This window comes from Drosophila gunungcola, unplaced genomic scaffold, assembly GCF_025200985.1.
Source record: "Drosophila gunungcola strain Sukarami unplaced genomic scaffold, Dgunungcola_SK_2 000001F, whole genome shotgun sequence".
Taxonomy (NCBI): Eukaryota; Metazoa; Arthropoda; class Insecta; order Diptera; family Drosophilidae; genus Drosophila; species Drosophila gunungcola.
In genome coordinates, this window is record NW_026453197.1 from 16,897,584 (window position 1) to 16,916,583 (window position 19,000).

The window sequence follows — 19,000 nt, forward strand, 5'->3', positions numbered from 1 at the left end:
GTAGTGGAAATCCCAAATGGCCAGGAATGGCCTTGTATTTAATTATGGAGGTCAAAAGTAGTAACTCTTTATATATGTAAAGTAGTTAATGCATTTCTATACTTCACAATATTATACATTTTATTGAATTAAATAAAAGCTGAATAAACAACTCACCATGATTTCCGCAAAACACTCCTCTTTTCTTTTTTAATTTTCCAATTTATATGTTTGCTGATTTGATCAAGACAACTAAATACAAAGCAATTCTATATTCTGTTTGTAAGGGTGTGATAAAAGCGATAAGTTAAAGGAAAACATCAGACTCAAGCGAATTATGTCGGCTAACTTATCAGGGATTCCGCAATAAATGATTTAAGAACCCGGTACTTAAACTTATCTTATCTAATCAGTTAAGTTTATAACTTTTTGTGGGAATAAAAATTACTTTACAACTACGTATGTAGTTCTGAAATTTCAAAGTCATAGCAAAAACTACACGCTATGAATACTTTAATCTCCCCGCCTCTCGCTTATTATTTAATATCGATTTAACAGGTGTTAGTAATTGAAAATGACTGTCAGTTTTTAATAACACAGATGCTCGCCAGTGAATTCTCGTACACTACTATTAATCTCTCTGAGAAAACCACTTTGTTTTAGATTTCGAGTTTACCCATAACAGATGGGGCAAATAATTGAGAGAGCTAACAATTCTAACAGATCAAAAAGCTGCGAGTCACACCACAAAGAAAAAGCTTCAAACTGGGACGTAGTTAAAAATTTGTAGGAGAGGGATTGAGGAAAAAAAAAATTTAATTTTTCATCCAAAAAAAAATAATTTTGTTAAAACTCATAAATTTAAATTATAATTATACATATGTTATTCATTTTATAATCACTATAAGTATTTATGTAATATATTTTCTTTTAATAATGTATTTATTTCAATCCCCTTTTTCTACGACCCTGACCACTGAAAGTTACTTTCGGAATCAACTAGTAGAACAAACATAGTAAAATAAAACACACACTGTGACAACTCAAAGCCTCACGTGCTGCCAAAAGCAAACAAAAATGCAAGCAAAATAGTAGCGTAAAAACGCAAAGCAAAACAAAGGCCGGCAATGATCTTGTCAAGCTATAAAGAAAATAATAAAACATTTCAAAAAGTGCTGGCAGAGGTAGCGCAAATGGCAGAACGTATGGCGATAAGATGAACTCCGCTCAGTTTGTTTCAGAACTTGGTGGACTACGGACGTACCTAGACTCCTATAAAATTCCATTAGCAATATAATACACATTTCATAAAACAATTGTTTTAAGTGAAGGTGAACTTGTGCATACTATGAAACATTAATATATAATCATTAATTTAAAACAAGCAACTGTGATATTCGACAAGATGAATAGGAAACTGCGGATCCTATCCAGGCAAATGCTGAGGCAAAGATGTGCTTTCAACTCGATACGCAGGTAGGCAGGACCTTTAAGGATACTTATCCTTAAAGAGATGGTCATGGTCACTTCCATTTATATCTAATACGCCCAAAGGGGTATCAGGGTAGAAACTTTCCATCATCTAAATGCGCAGTTCTGGTTAAGGCAATCTATTATAATCCCCATTTTACTCCCTCTGCCACATTGCGTAATGGTACAGTTGCTAAAACAGTCTGCACTAGAACACTTAATTTAGCTTAAATTAGCTTAAGTAGGTCTTTATCTAAAGTCCGTTACTTAAAAGGGGCGTGAAAATTAAAAACAGACCACAACCTGGTCGCTTTAATTATCGAGTGTTAATTTAGATGAATTTCAATAGATAAGCAAATCGTCAACAGAACTTTCCACTCGCTTCATAATATATTGTGGCCACGAAGCTCAAGTGCTGAGCTAAGATCTGTCAACAAGCGTCAAAACAATTACAATTACAATGGTTTTGTACAAGTGTATTTAACACAGGGTATAAATAATAACCGATTAATTCTCACCCCTAGTTAAATATTAATATATTATAATATTTAAACGGCTCTCGGCACGCGTACCAATTCTCGGCTTGGTAATTATATTAAATCACACTTATAAATCGGAAGCAGAATCTGTCAGCAAAAACTATTAAGTGATAATAATAATACATATGTATGTATGTACAAACGTGGGCTTACACACTATTTAAATGATAAGCTTTTTCACTTTCTAAAAGCTTTTACACTCAGCAAAAATGTAAACCCACACAGCAAAAGCACGAACCGCTAATGGTGATATTTTGATTTTGACACGAAGACAGTTCAAATAAACACTTATTTAATATTACACTTTTCTAATTTATATGCTAATTTTAATTTATTTTCTCCTTACCAGTGTTTCCACCACGTTGCCCATCCTGATCAGCCATAAGCACCATGTGAGTCCACATCCCCTGGTGTATCGCACCATTGGCCAGGAACTGGAGTTGTCAGTGGCGAAATATGGAGACGTGGAGGCCATTGTATCCTGTCACGAGCGAAAGCGGTACACCTTCAAGGAGCTGCTACGTGAAGCGGATGCCTTGGCGGCGGGATTCCGGAAATTGGGACTGCAGCGTGGTGATGCCATTGGCTTGTGGGCACCCAACTTTATGCACTGGTACCTCGGAATGATGGGCGCAGCGCGAGCGGGCCTCACCTCGGTGGGCCTGAATCCCGCCTACCAAGGACCCGAGATGGCCTACTGCCTTAACAAAGTGGATATTAAGGCCATCATTGCACCGGAGAGTTTCAAGAGCCAGAATTACTATGAGATTTTGAAGGATATCTGCCCGGAAATTGCGGAATGCGCAGCCTGGCAAAATTCGGAGTGAGAAATTCCCGCATTTGAAATCCGTGATCATCGAGAGTAGAGATGCCCTCAAGGGTGCCCTGCGCTTCGATGAGTTCCAAAATCTGGCCAATCAAACGGAACGCGAGGAGGTGGCCAAAATCCAGAAGGACATACTGCCAGAGTCCGCCTGCAATATTCAGTTTACCTCGGGAACCACTGGCAATCCCAAGGCGGCAGTACTTTCGCACTACAGCTTCGTCAACAATGGCATCCATGTGGCCAATCGTAATCAACTGGAGGGCGAGCGGATTTGTGTTCAGGTGCCGCTGTTCCATGCCTTCGGAGTGTGCATCACCATCATGGCTGGGCTGTCAAAAGGAGCCACGATGGTCATGCCAGCCGCTGGCTTCAGTCCCAACGACTCGCTGCAGGCGATTGTCAACGAAAAATGTACGGTGATCCATGGCACACCCACCATGTATGTGGATTTGGTGAGCACGCAGAAGAAACTGCAGATGCCGCTGGGCAGGATCAAGAAGGCCGTCACGGGGGGTGCCATTGTGTCGCCGCAGCTCATCAAGGATGTGCGAAATGTCCTCGGAGTGGAAGCGGTGCACAGTGTCTATGGCCTGACCGAGTCAACGGCGGTGATCTTTCAATCCCTTCCCGGCGATGACAGTGAGATCGTCCTAAATTCGGTGGGTCATCTCCAAGATCACATCGAAGCCAAGGTGGTGGATGCACAGGGCAGGTGTGTGCCCTTCGGACAGCCCGGTGAGCTGTGTGTCCGTGGCTACACCACCATGATTGGCTACCATGGGGATGAGGCCAAGACGAAGGAAACCATCAAGAACATGTGGCTGCACACAGGGGATCAGTTCATCCTCGAGGAGAATGGCTATGGCCGGATCGTGGGTCGACTCAAGGAGATGCTCATCCGCGGCGGCGAAAACATTTTCCCCAAAGAGATTGAAGACTTTCTGAATACCCACCCGCAGATCATCGAAGCTCATGTGAGTCGATATATATACTGGTAGTAAACAAAAGCATAGTAAATCCAAATATTAACTTAAATAAAATGCATTCAAACCACGTATGAACTAGTTTAAACCAAATATTTCCACATTAATTAAAATATTTTAATATTAAATCATGAAATTTATTACGAATTGTATTTAAGATTATGGTTTAATGTTTAATTTAAATACTAAATAATAGTTCACATATTATCATTTTGTACAATTTCACTTTTGGTATTGATTTAAATATCTAAAAATTTAATTTAAATTGAAAACCATACGTAACTCAAATAAAATGCATACAAATTATGTTGGGACTAGTCAAAATTTAGCATTTCCACATAAATTAAAATATTTTAATATTAAATCCATGCTATGAATTATTATAATTATAATTAAAATAAATGGTATTTAATATTATTTTAAATTCAAGAGTAAGATATTTCTTTGTACTATTACATTTTTTTATCAGTTCAACTTAAATTGTAATTTTCGTTATTTATTAGATAATAATTAATTATTTTCCATTCCTCAGGTGATTGGTGTTCCCGACGAGCGACTGGGCGAGGAGGTCTGTGCCTACGTTCGCCTCGAGGAGGGCGTGGACCCCGCCTCCTTCACCGAGGAGACCTTGAAGGAATACAGCAAGGGCAAGCTGGCCCACTTCAAGGTGCCCAGATATGTGATCCCCATAGATGCATTCCCAAAAACCACCTCCGGCAAAGTCCAGAAATTCAAACTGGTGGAGGCCTTCAAAGAAAAGGAGACTACAGAACTTAAGGCCGTTAGTGCTTAGTCGCACACTGGTTATATAGTTTTTAATAGAACAATAAATTAAGCTTTTATATGAAGTATACATAAACAGTAGACTAACAACAGACATTAATTAAAGGGAAAAGGTCATACTTAAAACTGCAAGTATATAGCATTAAAATGTCTACAAAAATAGCAAAGAACATTGTTCTCTTGGAAATGGTTTAAAATTATTAAGTTTTCAAAAGCCTACTTTTAGGTTTGTGAAGTAAAATGGCTACCAAAAATGCTTATATGTAGCACACCTATGGCTGTCAAAGTAAAATAACTTGTGGTATTGTTAGACTTATCTTTACTTGTTGTTTTTATTGTTCCTCGCTTCAATTTATTTTCAAATAAATATTTTAAATAAATATTCAACGCTGTTTTGGTTGTTGTTGCTCTTAATTTGTTGTAAAGATTTTTAATCTTCTTATTGCGCTAGAAACGGTATTTAACGTAGATTAAAATATTCCTCAGTTTGTGTTCAGAAAATATTTGTTGTGTGCATATTTGCTGAAAATTTGAGCAACAAGAGATCTTTGAAGCTCAATAACCTTTAATCAGTTTGTCCAAATTAAATGAGCATTAAAATACCTTATCAGCTGAATTGTAAGACCAGTTGGTCAAATAATAAATATTTATGACATTTTTCGTATTCTCCTCTTTTAATTTACAAACCCAATTTTATGCGCAATTTGTTTTGTAAATCATTTAGATTGATTTCAATTTAACCTAGATTTTCTTTTCAATAAAATGAAATGAGGTCCAAATTGTTGGGAAAAAGCCAAAGCTGGTTCTAAAAATACACTTATGTTCCTAATGTTTCCTAATCTAAGTTTTAATTTTAATCAGCTAAACAGCAAAAGAAACGTGTTGTTCGAAGCCCGAGCGATTTGCGTGCGATTTAAACCGCGCGAAAAGGCGAACCCCTTCGGGTCTTTAGCATCGAAACCGATAGGCATTGCTCGATCTTTATGACCCGGCAACTGATTGGACGGGTCTTTCGGTCTTAATGCCTGTGTTTTCGCAACGCTCTGATAGCAACAGCTTTTGTCATCTGACGTTATGGCTCCTCAGAACGGGAATTCGGAACGAATCTACGATTATTGCGGAAAAATACACATGAGAATCCAGTTGGGGCCGGGACATTTACATTAATTTCTAATCGCCGCCGAAGTGGAATAGGCCAGTCAAACAGCTTAAAGGGAGTGGAATGGACCCATATGTGTACACATACACCTTCCTTTCGGTTCGGTCTTATCATTTCGGTGGCGATAACAAGTCGCCTCCGATTTGGGCGTTCGAAGGGTTCAAATATTTGGCAACGCTTTCAGTTGGTGATCATCGCGCGCTCAAATCGGTGGAGACGTATGCAAATATTTGATAAAGCTTGGGCTAATTAATAAAATTAATAAATAATCCAGCACACTGAAAAGCATCGGTGACACGGTGATTTTTGATATGATTTGCATAGGTCTGACCGAAAAACTCGGATTTGTTGGCATTGGAATATCTCAGCGATCTCCAAAACAGATCTCAAGTTGAATCTGGTTTATTTTGTCGTAGGTTAGTAATGTTGTGACCGGCTTTAAATACGTATCAGTGCGCTCCAAAAGTGTCTAAATTGTTTTTTTTCATATTTTATCTTATCTGGAAATTGGTAAGATTATGGTGAATTTGGGCAATTATAAGAAATGTAAGAAAAGGCTATCATAAAAACCGTTGTAATAAATAACTCATTTTTCTATTTATATAATTTACAAGAACCTCGAGTTAAAAACATGAATAATATTTAAAAACATCTTATTACACTATTGTTTTTGTGATAGAATCGTTCGATAAGTAGCCTTATTTGGGTTTCAAATTTTACCTCCTTCAAGCTTTTGTGTTGATAAAGACAGAGATAGAGAACCAGACGAGTACTTGAGTTTATTTTGGCAAAACAATCTAAGTCAACCGATTTCAAGGTTAACCAATAAATAAGCATAAACGTTTTTTCCAATGCTCTATTAAATTACCCATTATCTTTTAATATCTGTGACTCGTGCTATTTATAAGACAAAGAAAATCACGACCGACGGTTATGAGTGTAAAAACGGTAATCTAATAAAAAATACCAGTCATGTGTTGCATTAGTTAAATTTATGGATGGGAAACTCATTTCAATTGCAATATAAATCTTCATCTGTCAAACAGTAGCTAATTGAATTTATTTATTTGCACAATCACAGTAATTAATTTTGTTATCTAAAATTATTCACGCATAAATTAAATCATTCCGATTCGAAGGGAAAGTATAACTGCGTTTTGATACTGCCACGTTTTCCAGTTCCCAGGCGTAATTAAATATTTATAGATTTGCACTCGATGCACTTGCATCGTTTTTATGAGTTTATTAAGTGCGAATTATTTCAAAATTTCTGTTACGCGACGTCTGGTAATAATTATTAACCAATCAAAAAAATTCCTAGTTATCAAGCTTTGGGGCATTTTCGTGAGATTTCTTCAATATTAATGCGCAAATTACATTTTCCAAGCCTTTCAACACTCTAAACTAATTCTCACACTGAATTATTTAAGTCAATTCCATGCTAATTTGTGACATATTACTGCCAACCTGTAATGATTTGCATTTCTAACATTGTTGATCTTTCGATAATAGTTTATTAATATCCATATCATTGATTAACTGATTCATAATTAATCAACCACAACCTGCTTCTGAACAAGGACAAAACATGAAAACACTTAACTAATTTTCTTCAATTATATCACTTTTTATAGTGCTCTATTTTTTTATAATTTTTTTTAATTGAAAAACAATGAACGATATACAACGTTTAAGATACTCTTTTAAAAACTATTTATTTGATAATTTGGTAATAAACTAAAATTACAATTTCCTTCAGATCCAATATAAATTTTCTTTACTGTAGCTGCTTAGAAGTGATCATAATACTAAAAAATAGTGCAGCCACATACTGAAAAGAAAGCTTATAGCTGAGGAAAAGCTCTTGGGTGCCAATTTCAAACATTTCCAAACACATGTATTAATAGAAGACATTTTTGTAACGGTTTCGCAAGTGTCGAAAAATTTCAAAACAGATATGGAATTTTTCTAGAAAAAATACATAAAATACTTAAACTAATGGTGGCAAAATCAGAACTCGCTATCGGTGAAAATGCTCAAGCTCGGATTTGGACTCGATAAAGGGGGACTGGATGCAAAGCTGTGGCGATTTTTACGCGCTGGGGGCTTTTGGGGCACTCAGTCCGCGACGGAGACCCAAATCAGACGCAGTTTCGGTTGCGGATCCCCTGGATAACCACAGTTGTCCAGTTTAGTAGCTGCGGCCACCGGCGACTGACGAGCGATCAGAACGATCAGATCGCTTTGCCGAGTTCAAACAACCGTGTACAAATATAAACTAGATTGCAAATGCGCCAGTATTTGTGTGTGTTTTTTCGTGTATTTGTACGCCCGAGCTTAGCCAATTCCTACGAGTATAGGCATATATATAGTAGCGCCAGAAGTCGCGAACGCGCATTCGAGCATCAAACAGCTACGGCCAACGTCTAACGGTGTAACGGTCTATCGAACGAAATCGAAATTAAATCGAAGCCGAAAACGACCAAGTAATCGAAGCAATTCGATAAAACCCGATCATTTCCGGTGTGTGTGTGTGTGTGTGTGTGCTGTAAAAGTAAAACAAAATCAAACCCCTGGAATAACTGCTGCAGCCGTCTCTTTCGCACTTGCGACTCACGCACCACGCAGCAAAAAACAAACAAAAAATATACAACAAAATCAGCAACAGCAAGCTCTGCTAATTTTAAACGGTAATCCCATGTTTTTGTTTTTGCATAAATTTATTACAGTCCATCGTTGCTTTGAGTGTGTGAGTGTGATTTCTGCAGTATGTGCGTGTGTGTGTGTGTGTGTGTGTAGTGTGGTCGCGGTCTTACTGTTTGTTTATCGCTGCCCACGCATTTTCCGCTCCCTTAAAATGTATTATTTTGTAATATTTGTAAATCTATAACTGATAAGGGATAACAATTTACAAGTTAGTCGATTGGATTTGATTGTACAATCTAATCGCAGCAATTTCTAAATATGGCACTTGTTTCGCAAAACGTTAGAGTTTCTAATTAGATAAAACTAAATGTTTAACAACTCCCATGTTTTTCCTAAAATAGCTTATCAAAATAAAACTTTATTGTTGCAGCTTATAGTAAATTTTATTTATTTATTCACCTACTTATCATTTAATAAATAATTTAACAATATGTACAATCGATAACGAAAAACAATTTGCAAATTGAGTCTTATCTCAATAATTGGGAAATTTTGTTTTTGTTTTGGGTGGCATAGATTTTAATCTAAGCGTTTTTGTGTTAACACGAAATAAGAAATTCATTTAGTTTTCTTAACATACAAAAAATGATTACTCATACGCAGTGTTGTCTTTAATTTCATTTGATTTTACTTAAATTTAATTATTTTCCGAAAAAAGTCATTCTTTTTAATATAAAAGCGTTTTAAATGACATGAGAAAAATCATTTAAATTAGATGCTGGACACACAGGTAGATGGGAGTGACCAATTATGCTAAGTTGATTGTCTGTATATTATATATAATTTAAAAAACACGCTGATCAAAGTTAACGCCTACAGTTTACAGAGGAAATAAAAATCTGCCATTTACATATGAAGTGTTACACTTAAATGGCGCTAGACGATCAATGCGGAAAATGTTTTCCCATCTTGCTAGTGAATAAGTGCCCCTTGAAATTGTGTATTAGGCGCGCTCAGTTGCGATTATTCAACCTGAGAATAATGCCAGCAAAAAGAGCACTTATGAGCTGATAATCACACGGGCAAATATTGAACAAAAGGCGAGCTGTTAGGAGATGTACTCTGGCCATTATCGCACCTGAAACCGCTTTCGAATAAGTCAGAGGCCAATTAGGATCGTAAACATTTAACAATATCCAAATAAAAGTCCGCATTTTGTGGGATTTTAGTGTTTGGCGGGCTCGGCCTTATCCATCTATCTATATACCTGTATATCTTTGCCCAGAAATAAATATAGTACGGGGTAATATTTGCAGCCCGTTTGTGTTGGCAAACCTAATTAGCTGGCAGTCAAGTCGCAACTCGGGGGCTGGGACTTATCAAGAACCTTGCGAAAATTGAGAATCAGTCGCAGCGCGTCCAATTTGGCATTTGAATTGTCACCCGTTCTTTGTCAATTAGCCGACATAATTGGAGTACAATGTGCATTTACATCGCATTGGCCCACTTGGGGAGTTTGAACTTGAAAAAACCCCCCTCCTCGATGCCGCCCTGTTCTCAATTTAGCATCATCCCTCCAACATCCATCTCTGAACATCTGAATACCCCCGAAACGAGGAAGTCTTGCTGGGCGCAATGAGCCGCTCAGTGGGTCGTCTATTTAGCCAGCCGATTTAAATGCGAATGCGCTTGACCCAAACAGCAAGTAGTAGCCGTCCACTGTGGATCCAAACGAAATCCGAAATCTGAAATCCAAAATCCCATATCCCCGCTTTGGACCTTCGACGGCGGTCCCATGCAAGTCGTGTGTTTAATTATCGCGCATACGCCGCGTTGCCGCCGCAGACGGCCAGCAAGCAAAACACGAAAATCACAAACATCCTGCACTAATTCCGAAGGGGCAGTGAGCGGGGCTTCGACTAATTAGTCACTGCCAGTGCATAATTGTCGGAGACGTAAAAGACTATAAATGGAATTGGCGCACAATCCATTATACAAGATTTAAATTTAGAAAAAAGTACAAATAAGAACTACACACTCGCCTTAAATGATCACTGTCTTCCTTGATTTACTTTACAAATGACTGAGATTTCATAATTTATTTTAACAGTTTTTTTAAGTATCTTTAGGTATTCTTTAGATGGAATCATGCATCAAAATTTATTGAATGCAAACTAGCTTAGTTTTACTAAAAAGAACCTAACTTAGCTTTTAAAATAGGAAAAGTGATTACCAAATATTTTATTGTTATAAGTCGGCTTAAATGCTGTTCCTGTGCAGAAGTGTATGCAACAAACTTGCGAATTTCTTTAACCTTACGGATTATATTGTCTCCCCAAAGTTTTATTTTCTGCTTAAAAAAATGATCGAAAAATTTGTATGTTAATCTTTACTTATATAGTGGAAACCTTTTTGTTCTGCAAATGTGGAAATCACTTGTGTTTGTCGATTATTTTTAGCTTATAGCCAGATCTCCCCGACCAAGAATTGCATCATTTAAAGAATCCCTTTCTGATTGCCCCTGAACTGGCCACTCAAGTGGCAAGTTCAAGTGGCACAGGTTTAAGACTCCCATGCCCATGCCCATGCCCTGGCGTGTGGAACGGATCACTTTCGCTTTTTGTTTCGCTGTCGCTTGACTTTCTACTTTTAATCAAAGCCCCTAAATTGGATCCATTAAGTCACTTGAGATAAGTCCGAGGGGGCGACTTAAGTGCCGCGTGGAGAGGCCACTCAACGCACAAATTGTCACGTTGACGTTGAGCTATCAGTAAAAGAGCTTGGGCTCTGCTCAGGCTCTCCTCTCAGGTGATATCCATAAAATCTGGGACATCTGACTTTGGCAAACAAACGAGTGTGCTGGCTTTTCATATCTTGTTGTGGTCGTTCTCGTTTTAAGCCCCCTAATAACATTAAAACCATTGGGCGGCTATAAAGGATTCCCTTGATGACTTTAATCCAAACAATGATTTAAATATGGTTTTAATGAGTCATAGATATGGGAACTTTTTTTCTATTTTTATAATAAAGATTATAAAAATATTAGTTCCACTGGTATTATGTGAAACTAATTGGTTAAGTTACTTTTTTAATAAATATTAGTCCGAGATTCTGACTCACAATGTTTTTATATTTGTTGTTTAACTTTTTAAAAGCATCATGGTATTATTTAAAAATAGTTAAACAATCATAGAACGCATGTAAATTTACTGAAATTTAAGTTGCAGATTTATTTTGAAGTTATTTTCTTTGTTGTCAAAAACACTATTACGAAAAGCTTTACTTTGCTTTCTTTTTGAATTACTAAGTAAAATGTTATCCACGAAATAGCTAATATTATAAAATATCGTAATATATTTTTAGTTTTGCTTACTTAGTTACTTTACAGAAATAAATAATTAATATAATTTCTTTCGTTAATCAAGATCAGCAAGATTTTATTAGTTTTGCGAAGCTTTTTAGTGTTGGAGTGTGTTGTCTCCTAATTTTTATGGTAAACCTGTCACTTGTTTGAATTATACTAAAATAATAATAATAAAACAACAGTATGTATGATAGATACAACAACTATGTTTGAACTTTCTTTAAATTGAGTCCTGAGAAATAGCAACTATTATATAAAATCTTTAGTTTCATGTATACTTTATGGTTAATAAATAAGTAAGATTCAATTAATCTGTGAAGCTTCCTGGTGCTTGGAAATGTTATCTCTTCAATTTTATAGTAAACCTGCCTTAATATTAACACTTGTTGCACGAGTACAGAGCCCAAGGTCCGCATTCAAATGTCGGTGAATACTGGAAAAAGTCGGAGTGAGATAAGCCCGCATCTGATAGGTCTATAAACTATATAACTATAAAATACTTATCAGGACTTATTTTTTTTTGTCTTGGAGCTGGTGATAAGAATCCCGGCTCATTTAATAATTATACTATAATTATTTCTTTTTCTCCCCCTATCGCTGTCCAGACGGCAAATGGCAACCTCGACGTGGATGTGACAGTGGATGTGGATGTGGATGCGAATTCTAGAGCGGATTATGCAACTGCGGCCAGACTTTGGAGAGAACGCAAGGGGCCCGCAGATAGACGGTTTAATTATCAGTGCCAGATTATTATCACAGCAGCGGCGATGCAGCGGCGGTGACGCTTGCGGAGATTACCGGTTGCGGAATGCATTTAGTTACCTGACTCTTTCAAAAACATCCCAGCCGCCGACGAGCAGCGATCAGGAGCGCTCCCAGCCGAAAAATAAGTGATAATTGCTTTTAATTAAGGCCGAATTAGGAGATTCCCCAGCGACAACAACAGTGAGAAAAGAACAAAACCCAACGAGATGTTGACCACGGACAAGGGCAGTTCCCATTGCCATGGAGCATCGGTGACGGATCAGCAGCTCCTGCAGCACCTCCATCCACAAGCCCAATCACATCCACATCCGGTGCGTCTGCAAATGCATTCTACACCGACAATCACAGCCACAGCCACACCCAAACCCACACCCACCATCCACATGAGCACACACTCACCTGCCTGCGAGAAGCGTTTGGAGGCGGAAACCCCGCGAAGGGATCTCCATGAGCTGCTGCTGGAGCTGCTGGACATGCTGCTATCCTGCCTGGTGGTGGCTCCCTGTGTGATTGCCTATTGGCGCGGCACCTGGGAGCTGATGGGTGTCTACCTGTTCCCTCGCAGTTTGCCGCTTTCGGCCATGGCCAGCTTTCTGATAGGCGGACTGGGCCACTTTCTCTTCACCGTCACGCAGAACTTCTTCAAGGAGCATGTGCATCCGGACAGGAGGCGACTCACCTACTACACCGTATCGCGACTCTATACGGCCGTGTTTGGGATCGTCTGCGTTAATATGTGGCGCGGTGCCTGGCTGCTCTGCGACTGGCTGACCAGCATCGACTCTTTGATGATCGTCTCCGTGGTCACGGCCATCGCACTGGTCTTCCTGGTGGCCACCAGGACGCTGAGGAACCTGGGCGCAGCCCCCTACACGGTGACCATGGACCACAAGAGCGACTACTTCGAGGTGGACACCATGTTCAAAATACCAGTGAGTGAAATGGGAAATATTGCAAATATTATGTTCCTTCAGTAAATATAAAAAAAAAAAACACATTTGGTAAAATTATAGCCAAGGTAGTGTAGTTGTCATTAATTTTAACAGAAGAAAATTAACCAAAATGTTAATGAAATGGAGTTTAAAGAAAATCAATTATATTTTGCAACAGAACATATAAAGAGTTCAGAGTGAATAAGTAGAATGAAACATTAATCTTTAAAACTTGGAAAAAAATTTAGTCTTGGAATTTAATAGGCAGTTAATTCTATTTTTAAAAGCTGGACTTCTTTTCAGTTTCATAAATAAATCTATGCATTTCCGTGGCAATATACGGTATCTAAAATATTTGTTTGCATTATACTGTTTGTAACTTTACAGAAAGAGTTAATTCATTTAGTTCCTATCTTTAATAAAAACAGTAAGGTTCAATTAATTTGTAAGGTACTACAGTCTTTGCAGCTGTACATTATTGTTAAGCATTTGTTTTATTGTTTGATTTTTGTTCCCTAGGGCTTTCATCAACCTGGCCTGTATGTGTTGGATACCCTGTTCTCGGTCTTTGTCATTGGCAGTTTGGTGGTCATCGCCTGGCGCGGAGTTTGGGGAATCTTTGACTTGCTGCTCTTTCCGGCGGATCGGGCCAAGTCAGCCTGGGGATCGCTGGTAAGGATCGCTAGAATTCCCATGATATCGGTAGTATTAATTAAATGTTCCATTCCTCTTAAGCTCATTGGGTATCTCACAGTGTTCGTGACCTTCCTCATCCACCCACTGATGCGGTATGTGTGCCGTCGTATAAGCGGAATCCCCAAGCTGATCATATGCGACATTTACTATCTGATGACTTTCTTTGGGGCTGTGAATGCCTGGCGCGGCATTTGGAATCTACTGGATGTGTACTTGTATCCAGGTAAGGAATTTGTTACAAAATACATTTTTTAAATACCTCATTAACGATTAGCTTATTTTGGTTTAAATTTCAATTCTATGCAGTGTAATCTAACATATCTATTGTTTAGATAAGTTTCTTTAAATAAGTAATACAAGTTGATAACAAGAGGACTTCTATGTTATTTATATATACATTTTTTCTATTACCACTTATATATTTTCTTTGTTTAAATATATTATCTCTTTAGTTATCTTTTAAAAATCATTTAATTTGGATAATTTAATTGCGAGTTATTTTACAATCCAGAAAATCTCAATTAATTATTAAAGTAATTTAACACATTTAAAAATGATTTTTATCTATTTTTTCGCTACAGATAACAGGCTGCTGAGCTTCTGGCTGACGCACCTAGTGCCATTCCTGCTCCTCGCTGCCCTTAAGTGCTCCAATTCTATCCTGGTGCGCGGGGTTTTCATCGATGCCGAGGGCGTGGGCGCCGATAGTGTCGATATACCCATCAACTATGTGCGGCTGCACTTCCTCCGCGAACGCCGAAAGAAGTGTGCCAATCAGACGACATCATCCTCACCGCCGCATTACTATTTAAAACCGGAGCACGCCTCAATCGGCCGGAATGCGGAAAAGGACAAGGAGGCGCAGAGCAGTCTCATCGAGAAGCCCCATCCCGCCGTGCAGATAGTTTAGGGATCCGGCTCGTCGGACCATTCCTGGCCCACTTGTTGTCGTTAATATCGTTTCTATGTCTAGATGTTAAACTAGTTTTAATCGCCTAAGCTTAATCCTACCGAGCTTACTTAAGAGTCAGATGTTTAGCATTAACCCAATAGATGTAGTCCCGATCCCAAATCCCAAGCTGTACAGAAAATTTAAGGATCGACGTATTTAGATTGTAAGTATATTTGCATTTTCCACTACAGGTCTGTGTTTAAAAATGTAGCCTGGTAACGAAAAAACCCTCACCCACTCACACTAGCTAAGTGATAACGATTCAACTAAGCGTATAAACATTGTACATTGGTATTTTCATATATCGCAATAAACAAATAAATAAATTTGTAAATACTATATAACCAATATCGAAATGCAATTTTTGAATTTTTTGGAGGATGAAAAAAAAATACATCGAGTGACAAACTAAAGGAGAGAGACCCCTATTTATTCAATTCAAATTTTATACTTATTCATTAAAAATATTGAAATTCTTCCTTATACAACCTATTTTATAGATATTTTTTAGCCAAATGGTTATCAATGAAGTAACTTTTTTAATTTTATTATTTAATTAAATAATTTATCTACATATTCAATTCAATGGATTATACCTATATAGACAATATAGTGTTATTTTTATTTTCTGGGTTTCCGCTTTGTGTCGAGGACAAATACCTACACAAGGATAACACTTTTTCACACAGTGTGTAGACATTTTTGCATTGAAAAATTAAATTTCCCTTTCATCGAAGAAAAACACAAATAAGATGCACTTATCGTCTGGTCTTATAAAAGTCTCATGGCCCATCTTTTGCGCCTGCTATGAACTTGTCATTCCTCACATTGCTGAAAGGCGGATTATATAGAAAGCGAAATCGAAGGGGTCCCAGAAACAATGTCTATGCATTGTTTTGGTTCAATGCATTTTCTTGAGGCGAAGAAAATTCTACATTTTATTGCTAAATTGAGCAATGTGCAGCCACAGATAGAATAAATACCCTAATCGTATGATTTTGATAATGGTACCTATGAGGTATATATAACTGCCAACTTGGTTTGCCCTTAAAGACTTTTGGTCTTGCAAATATATATATATTTCTTTTAAATACTCAAAACTTGGGAACAATTAAATACATCATGGAAAATATCTGAAATAAAATATGATTAATGGTGATACATAAGTGAAACCTGTTTAAGGGTGATTACTTATAAACTGGTTAGATTTAGACACCTTAATGAATGTTCACAAATTTTAAATTTCAATGTAGGGCACCCAAAAACCAAATACTAAGCACAAAACTCAGCTGCCTGTGACAGCCCCAAAGATTCCCATATAATTTGTATTTTCTTTTCTCTAAAAAAATAACAAAAAGACATTTAGAAAGAGGCAGAATGCAACTTGCGGCTAAAATAAATACGCAAATACAAATCGAAAACGCAAAATAGAAAGCAATTGATATGCTACTTGGCATTTTAGTTTTAAATTTGCGACGGTTAGTTGAAAATCGAACGATCGCGGCGAAAAAAAATCGCAAATTAATAGAAATAATAATTTTAAAAAATATAAAATAAAGGATTCCAGTTTATCGAGAGTTTTAAAGGCTCATTTGTGATAATTTTAAGGTGATACAAAAAGGAAAAAAGGAAAGGAAAAATTTACATAACCAAAAGTGCGAATTTGGTAAAGTTTTGAAGTCAATCGAAATGGGCATTCCGGACATCCGGCAGTTGGTGACGTTGGACTTTGAGGTCTATGGACATGTGCAAGGTGCGTTTCAGGGGAGGATTGGGATTAGGATCAGGAATCGGGGGCTAGAAACCAAGGTGCTCTTTCTGGTGGATGGCTAAAAATAAACCCGCAGTAGCTGGTTACTTTGGGGCCCCCACACTTGTCCTTGGCTTTGTTTCACACCCCATTCCACATTCACTAGACCATATAGAAATATATATCTCTGATATCTTGACCAACAGGCCTGAATCTCACGAAAGACACCCGCGATCGCTGCGTTAAGGCGGGAATCATGGGCTGGGTTAAGAACAGCAAACAGGGCACCATTGTGGGCAAAATGCAGGGTCCCAAGGAGGAGGTGGACAAGGTGTATGTAATTTGGAATAGATTACGCTTACCAAGAGTTATCCTTGATGATTTTCCACTCACAGGATCACCTGGCTGTCCAGCGAAGGATCACCCGGCTGCCAAATCGATCGCTGTGAGCTGCGGAACCAGGGAAATCTCAGCCGACTGGACTACAAGGACTTCGCTATTAGGTTTTAGATGTCTTTCCGCCCGACACATCGAGTGCGGCATTATGGTTTTGTGTGTTTGTTATGTGCATTACTTCAATAAGTTTGTAAATACGATTATTTAATAAAGAAAGTAATAATAATTGGATTTGAAAATTGGTTTGATTTGGTTTTTGTAAAACTTGTTAAGGGAAAAACATTTACCTATGCTCCAAAATGCAATACAAGAACTAGTTATTTAACTTCGTTAAATATAAAGCACTGATTTCTAAGAACCCCAAACACACATTTTCTTATCCCACTTCAAGAGTTTTATAAACCCTTTTATAATCTAGTTATACATTTCTCTTGCTTCTCAGAAACCAATTCTAATATTATTTATTTGAAAAAACATTGATTTATAGAAAAATTATATAGAATTAATATATATAGGAATAAATCCTAACAATTGAGTTATTAATCATTTTGCTTTTTCGTTTTTTGGAAGCAGGAAATCATAGGGGCAACTTATAAAACCAGGAGTAGATAGTCGTGATCGCTTTTAAAACTAGTAGGTTGTAGGTTGACTATGAAAACCATAGCCTATAGATCCAAATTAAAACAGCTTCGCGCACATAGGTAGACTGAAATCTATTTAGTTTTCAATACAGAAGCGTAACACTTGCTCTTTAACATCTTTTTGACTTAGACTACATGTGTTTTGTGGGGATTGCCTAGTTTAACAGGACTGGAAACGACCGGCGGCCTTCATGCGCTCGAAGGACTTGTTGGCATCGTACTTCCTGCAAGGATTAGGGTTAAACCGATCAGTTCGTGATCCATAGAGTACATGGAAGTAATATTTACGAGTAGAAGTCGGCGTAGGCGGCCTTCTTGGGATCGTTGATCATCAGTTTGTAGGCGACGGTGATAATGGCGGTCAATCCCAGAGAAATAGCCAGGTTCTTCTTAATGGTGGCATTGTGGAGGCCACGGAGCACGGGTCCTGCCACACTGGAGGTTGCTGGAGCGTTGGTCATCTTGCTGCTAAGGAAAAACCACACAAATCGATTATATTGTTCTGTAGTTACGTAAGGGGTTTAAAGGCAGTTGGCAGAAAACGTATAAAAACTGTTACGTTGCTTCTGCCAACTTTTTAACGATGTATGGGCTCGAAGAAAGGCGAAAAATCACTCTACTTTTAATCCAAAAACCCTTAAGAAATTGTTTTAAAACGAAAAACCTTGTTATGTACTCACATTTGCAGAATTTGTCAGAGATAGAGGTGCAGAAACAGCGATATTTATATTAGTGTCATCGATGTTTTTACAGCATAGGTGAACATCGATATCTGGCAGCTATAATCTAACTTCTTCCATCTATAATAATTAAAGTACTTTGAAAATGGTCACACCAAAAAATTATACTGATATAAATTAAAAATAAAGACATTTTATTTATACAATAATGTATCACTGTCAAAGGGCTGAACTAAAAATCAGCGTTTATTATATTCAAAATATACTATACTGAATTCGAAAGATATAATATACAAATAAAACATTTCTATAATATTTACATGCACAGTTGAACTTCGCTTAAATTGTATTAAGTTGAAAACTTAGAAACCCTTAATAATTAAAAAGAAATTGTACGATATACCAGCATAACCTGACAGCCCTACTCCAGCATAATTTC

The 19,000-nt window shown here is 37.5% G+C and overlaps 4 protein-coding genes across 7 annotated transcripts; 3 read left to right on the forward strand and 1 right to left on the reverse strand.

Annotated features, from left to right (window-relative positions):
* Window positions 1–1,202: 1,202 nt before the first annotated feature.
* Window positions 1,203–4,930, forward strand: LOC128262908 (medium-chain acyl-CoA ligase ACSF2, mitochondrial). Its single transcript, XM_052997487.1, is given in 4 exon segments — window positions 1,203–1,455; window positions 2,338–2,788; window positions 2,790–3,788; window positions 4,330–4,930. Coding segments are annotated over 4 exon segments (1,782 nt in total). The 5' UTR covers window positions 1,203–1,384; the 3' UTR covers window positions 4,591–4,930.
* A 767-nt stretch (window positions 4,931–5,697) lies between these two features.
* LOC128262915 (uncharacterized) lies at window positions 5,698–15,336 on the forward strand. Of its 2 annotated transcripts, none has more exons than XM_052997498.1 (5): window positions 5,698–6,155; window positions 12,355–13,446; window positions 13,966–14,118; window positions 14,182–14,365; window positions 14,724–15,336. In XM_052997498.1, exons 2-5 carry the CDS (start codon window positions 12,721–12,723, stop codon window positions 15,050–15,052), a joined length of 1,392 nt encoding a protein of 463 aa, XP_052853458.1. In that variant the 5' UTR covers window positions 5,698–6,155; window positions 12,355–12,720; the 3' UTR covers window positions 15,053–15,336. The 2 variants fall into 2 exon arrangements, with proteins under 2 accessions (XP_052853458.1, XP_052853457.1); XM_052997497.1 differs by lacking the exon at window positions 5,698–6,155 and adding an exon at window positions 7,615–8,429.
* A 1,212-nt stretch (window positions 15,337–16,548) lies between these two features.
* LOC128262925 (acylphosphatase-2) lies at window positions 16,549–17,471 on the forward strand. The gene is made up of 3 exons (XM_052997508.1): window positions 16,549–16,847; window positions 17,051–17,177; window positions 17,240–17,471. The coding sequence occupies exons 1-3, from the start codon at window positions 16,784–16,786 to the stop codon at window positions 17,352–17,354; spliced, it is 306 nt and encodes a 101-aa protein (XP_052853468.1). The 5' UTR covers window positions 16,549–16,783; the 3' UTR covers window positions 17,355–17,471.
* Window positions 17,472–17,934: 463 nt separating this feature from the next.
* Window positions 17,935–18,683, reverse strand: LOC128262926 (cytochrome c oxidase subunit 6C-1). Of its 3 annotated transcripts, none has more exons than XM_052997509.1 (3): window positions 18,562–18,683; window positions 18,170–18,349; window positions 17,935–18,105 (listed from the first exon to the last, which is right to left on the reverse strand). In XM_052997509.1, the coding sequence occupies exons 2-3, from the start codon at window positions 18,340–18,342 to the stop codon at window positions 18,042–18,044; spliced, it is 237 nt and encodes a 78-aa protein (XP_052853469.1). In that variant the 5' UTR covers window positions 18,343–18,349; window positions 18,562–18,683; the 3' UTR covers window positions 17,935–18,041. The 3 variants fall into 3 exon arrangements, with proteins under 3 accessions (XP_052853469.1, XP_052853470.1, XP_052853471.1); XM_052997510.1 differs by having other exon boundaries at window positions 18,170–18,346; window positions 18,562–18,672; XM_052997511.1 differs by lacking the exon at window positions 18,562–18,683 and adding an exon at window positions 18,502–18,523 and having other exon boundaries at window positions 18,170–18,346.
* Window positions 18,684–19,000: the final 317 nt, after the last annotated feature.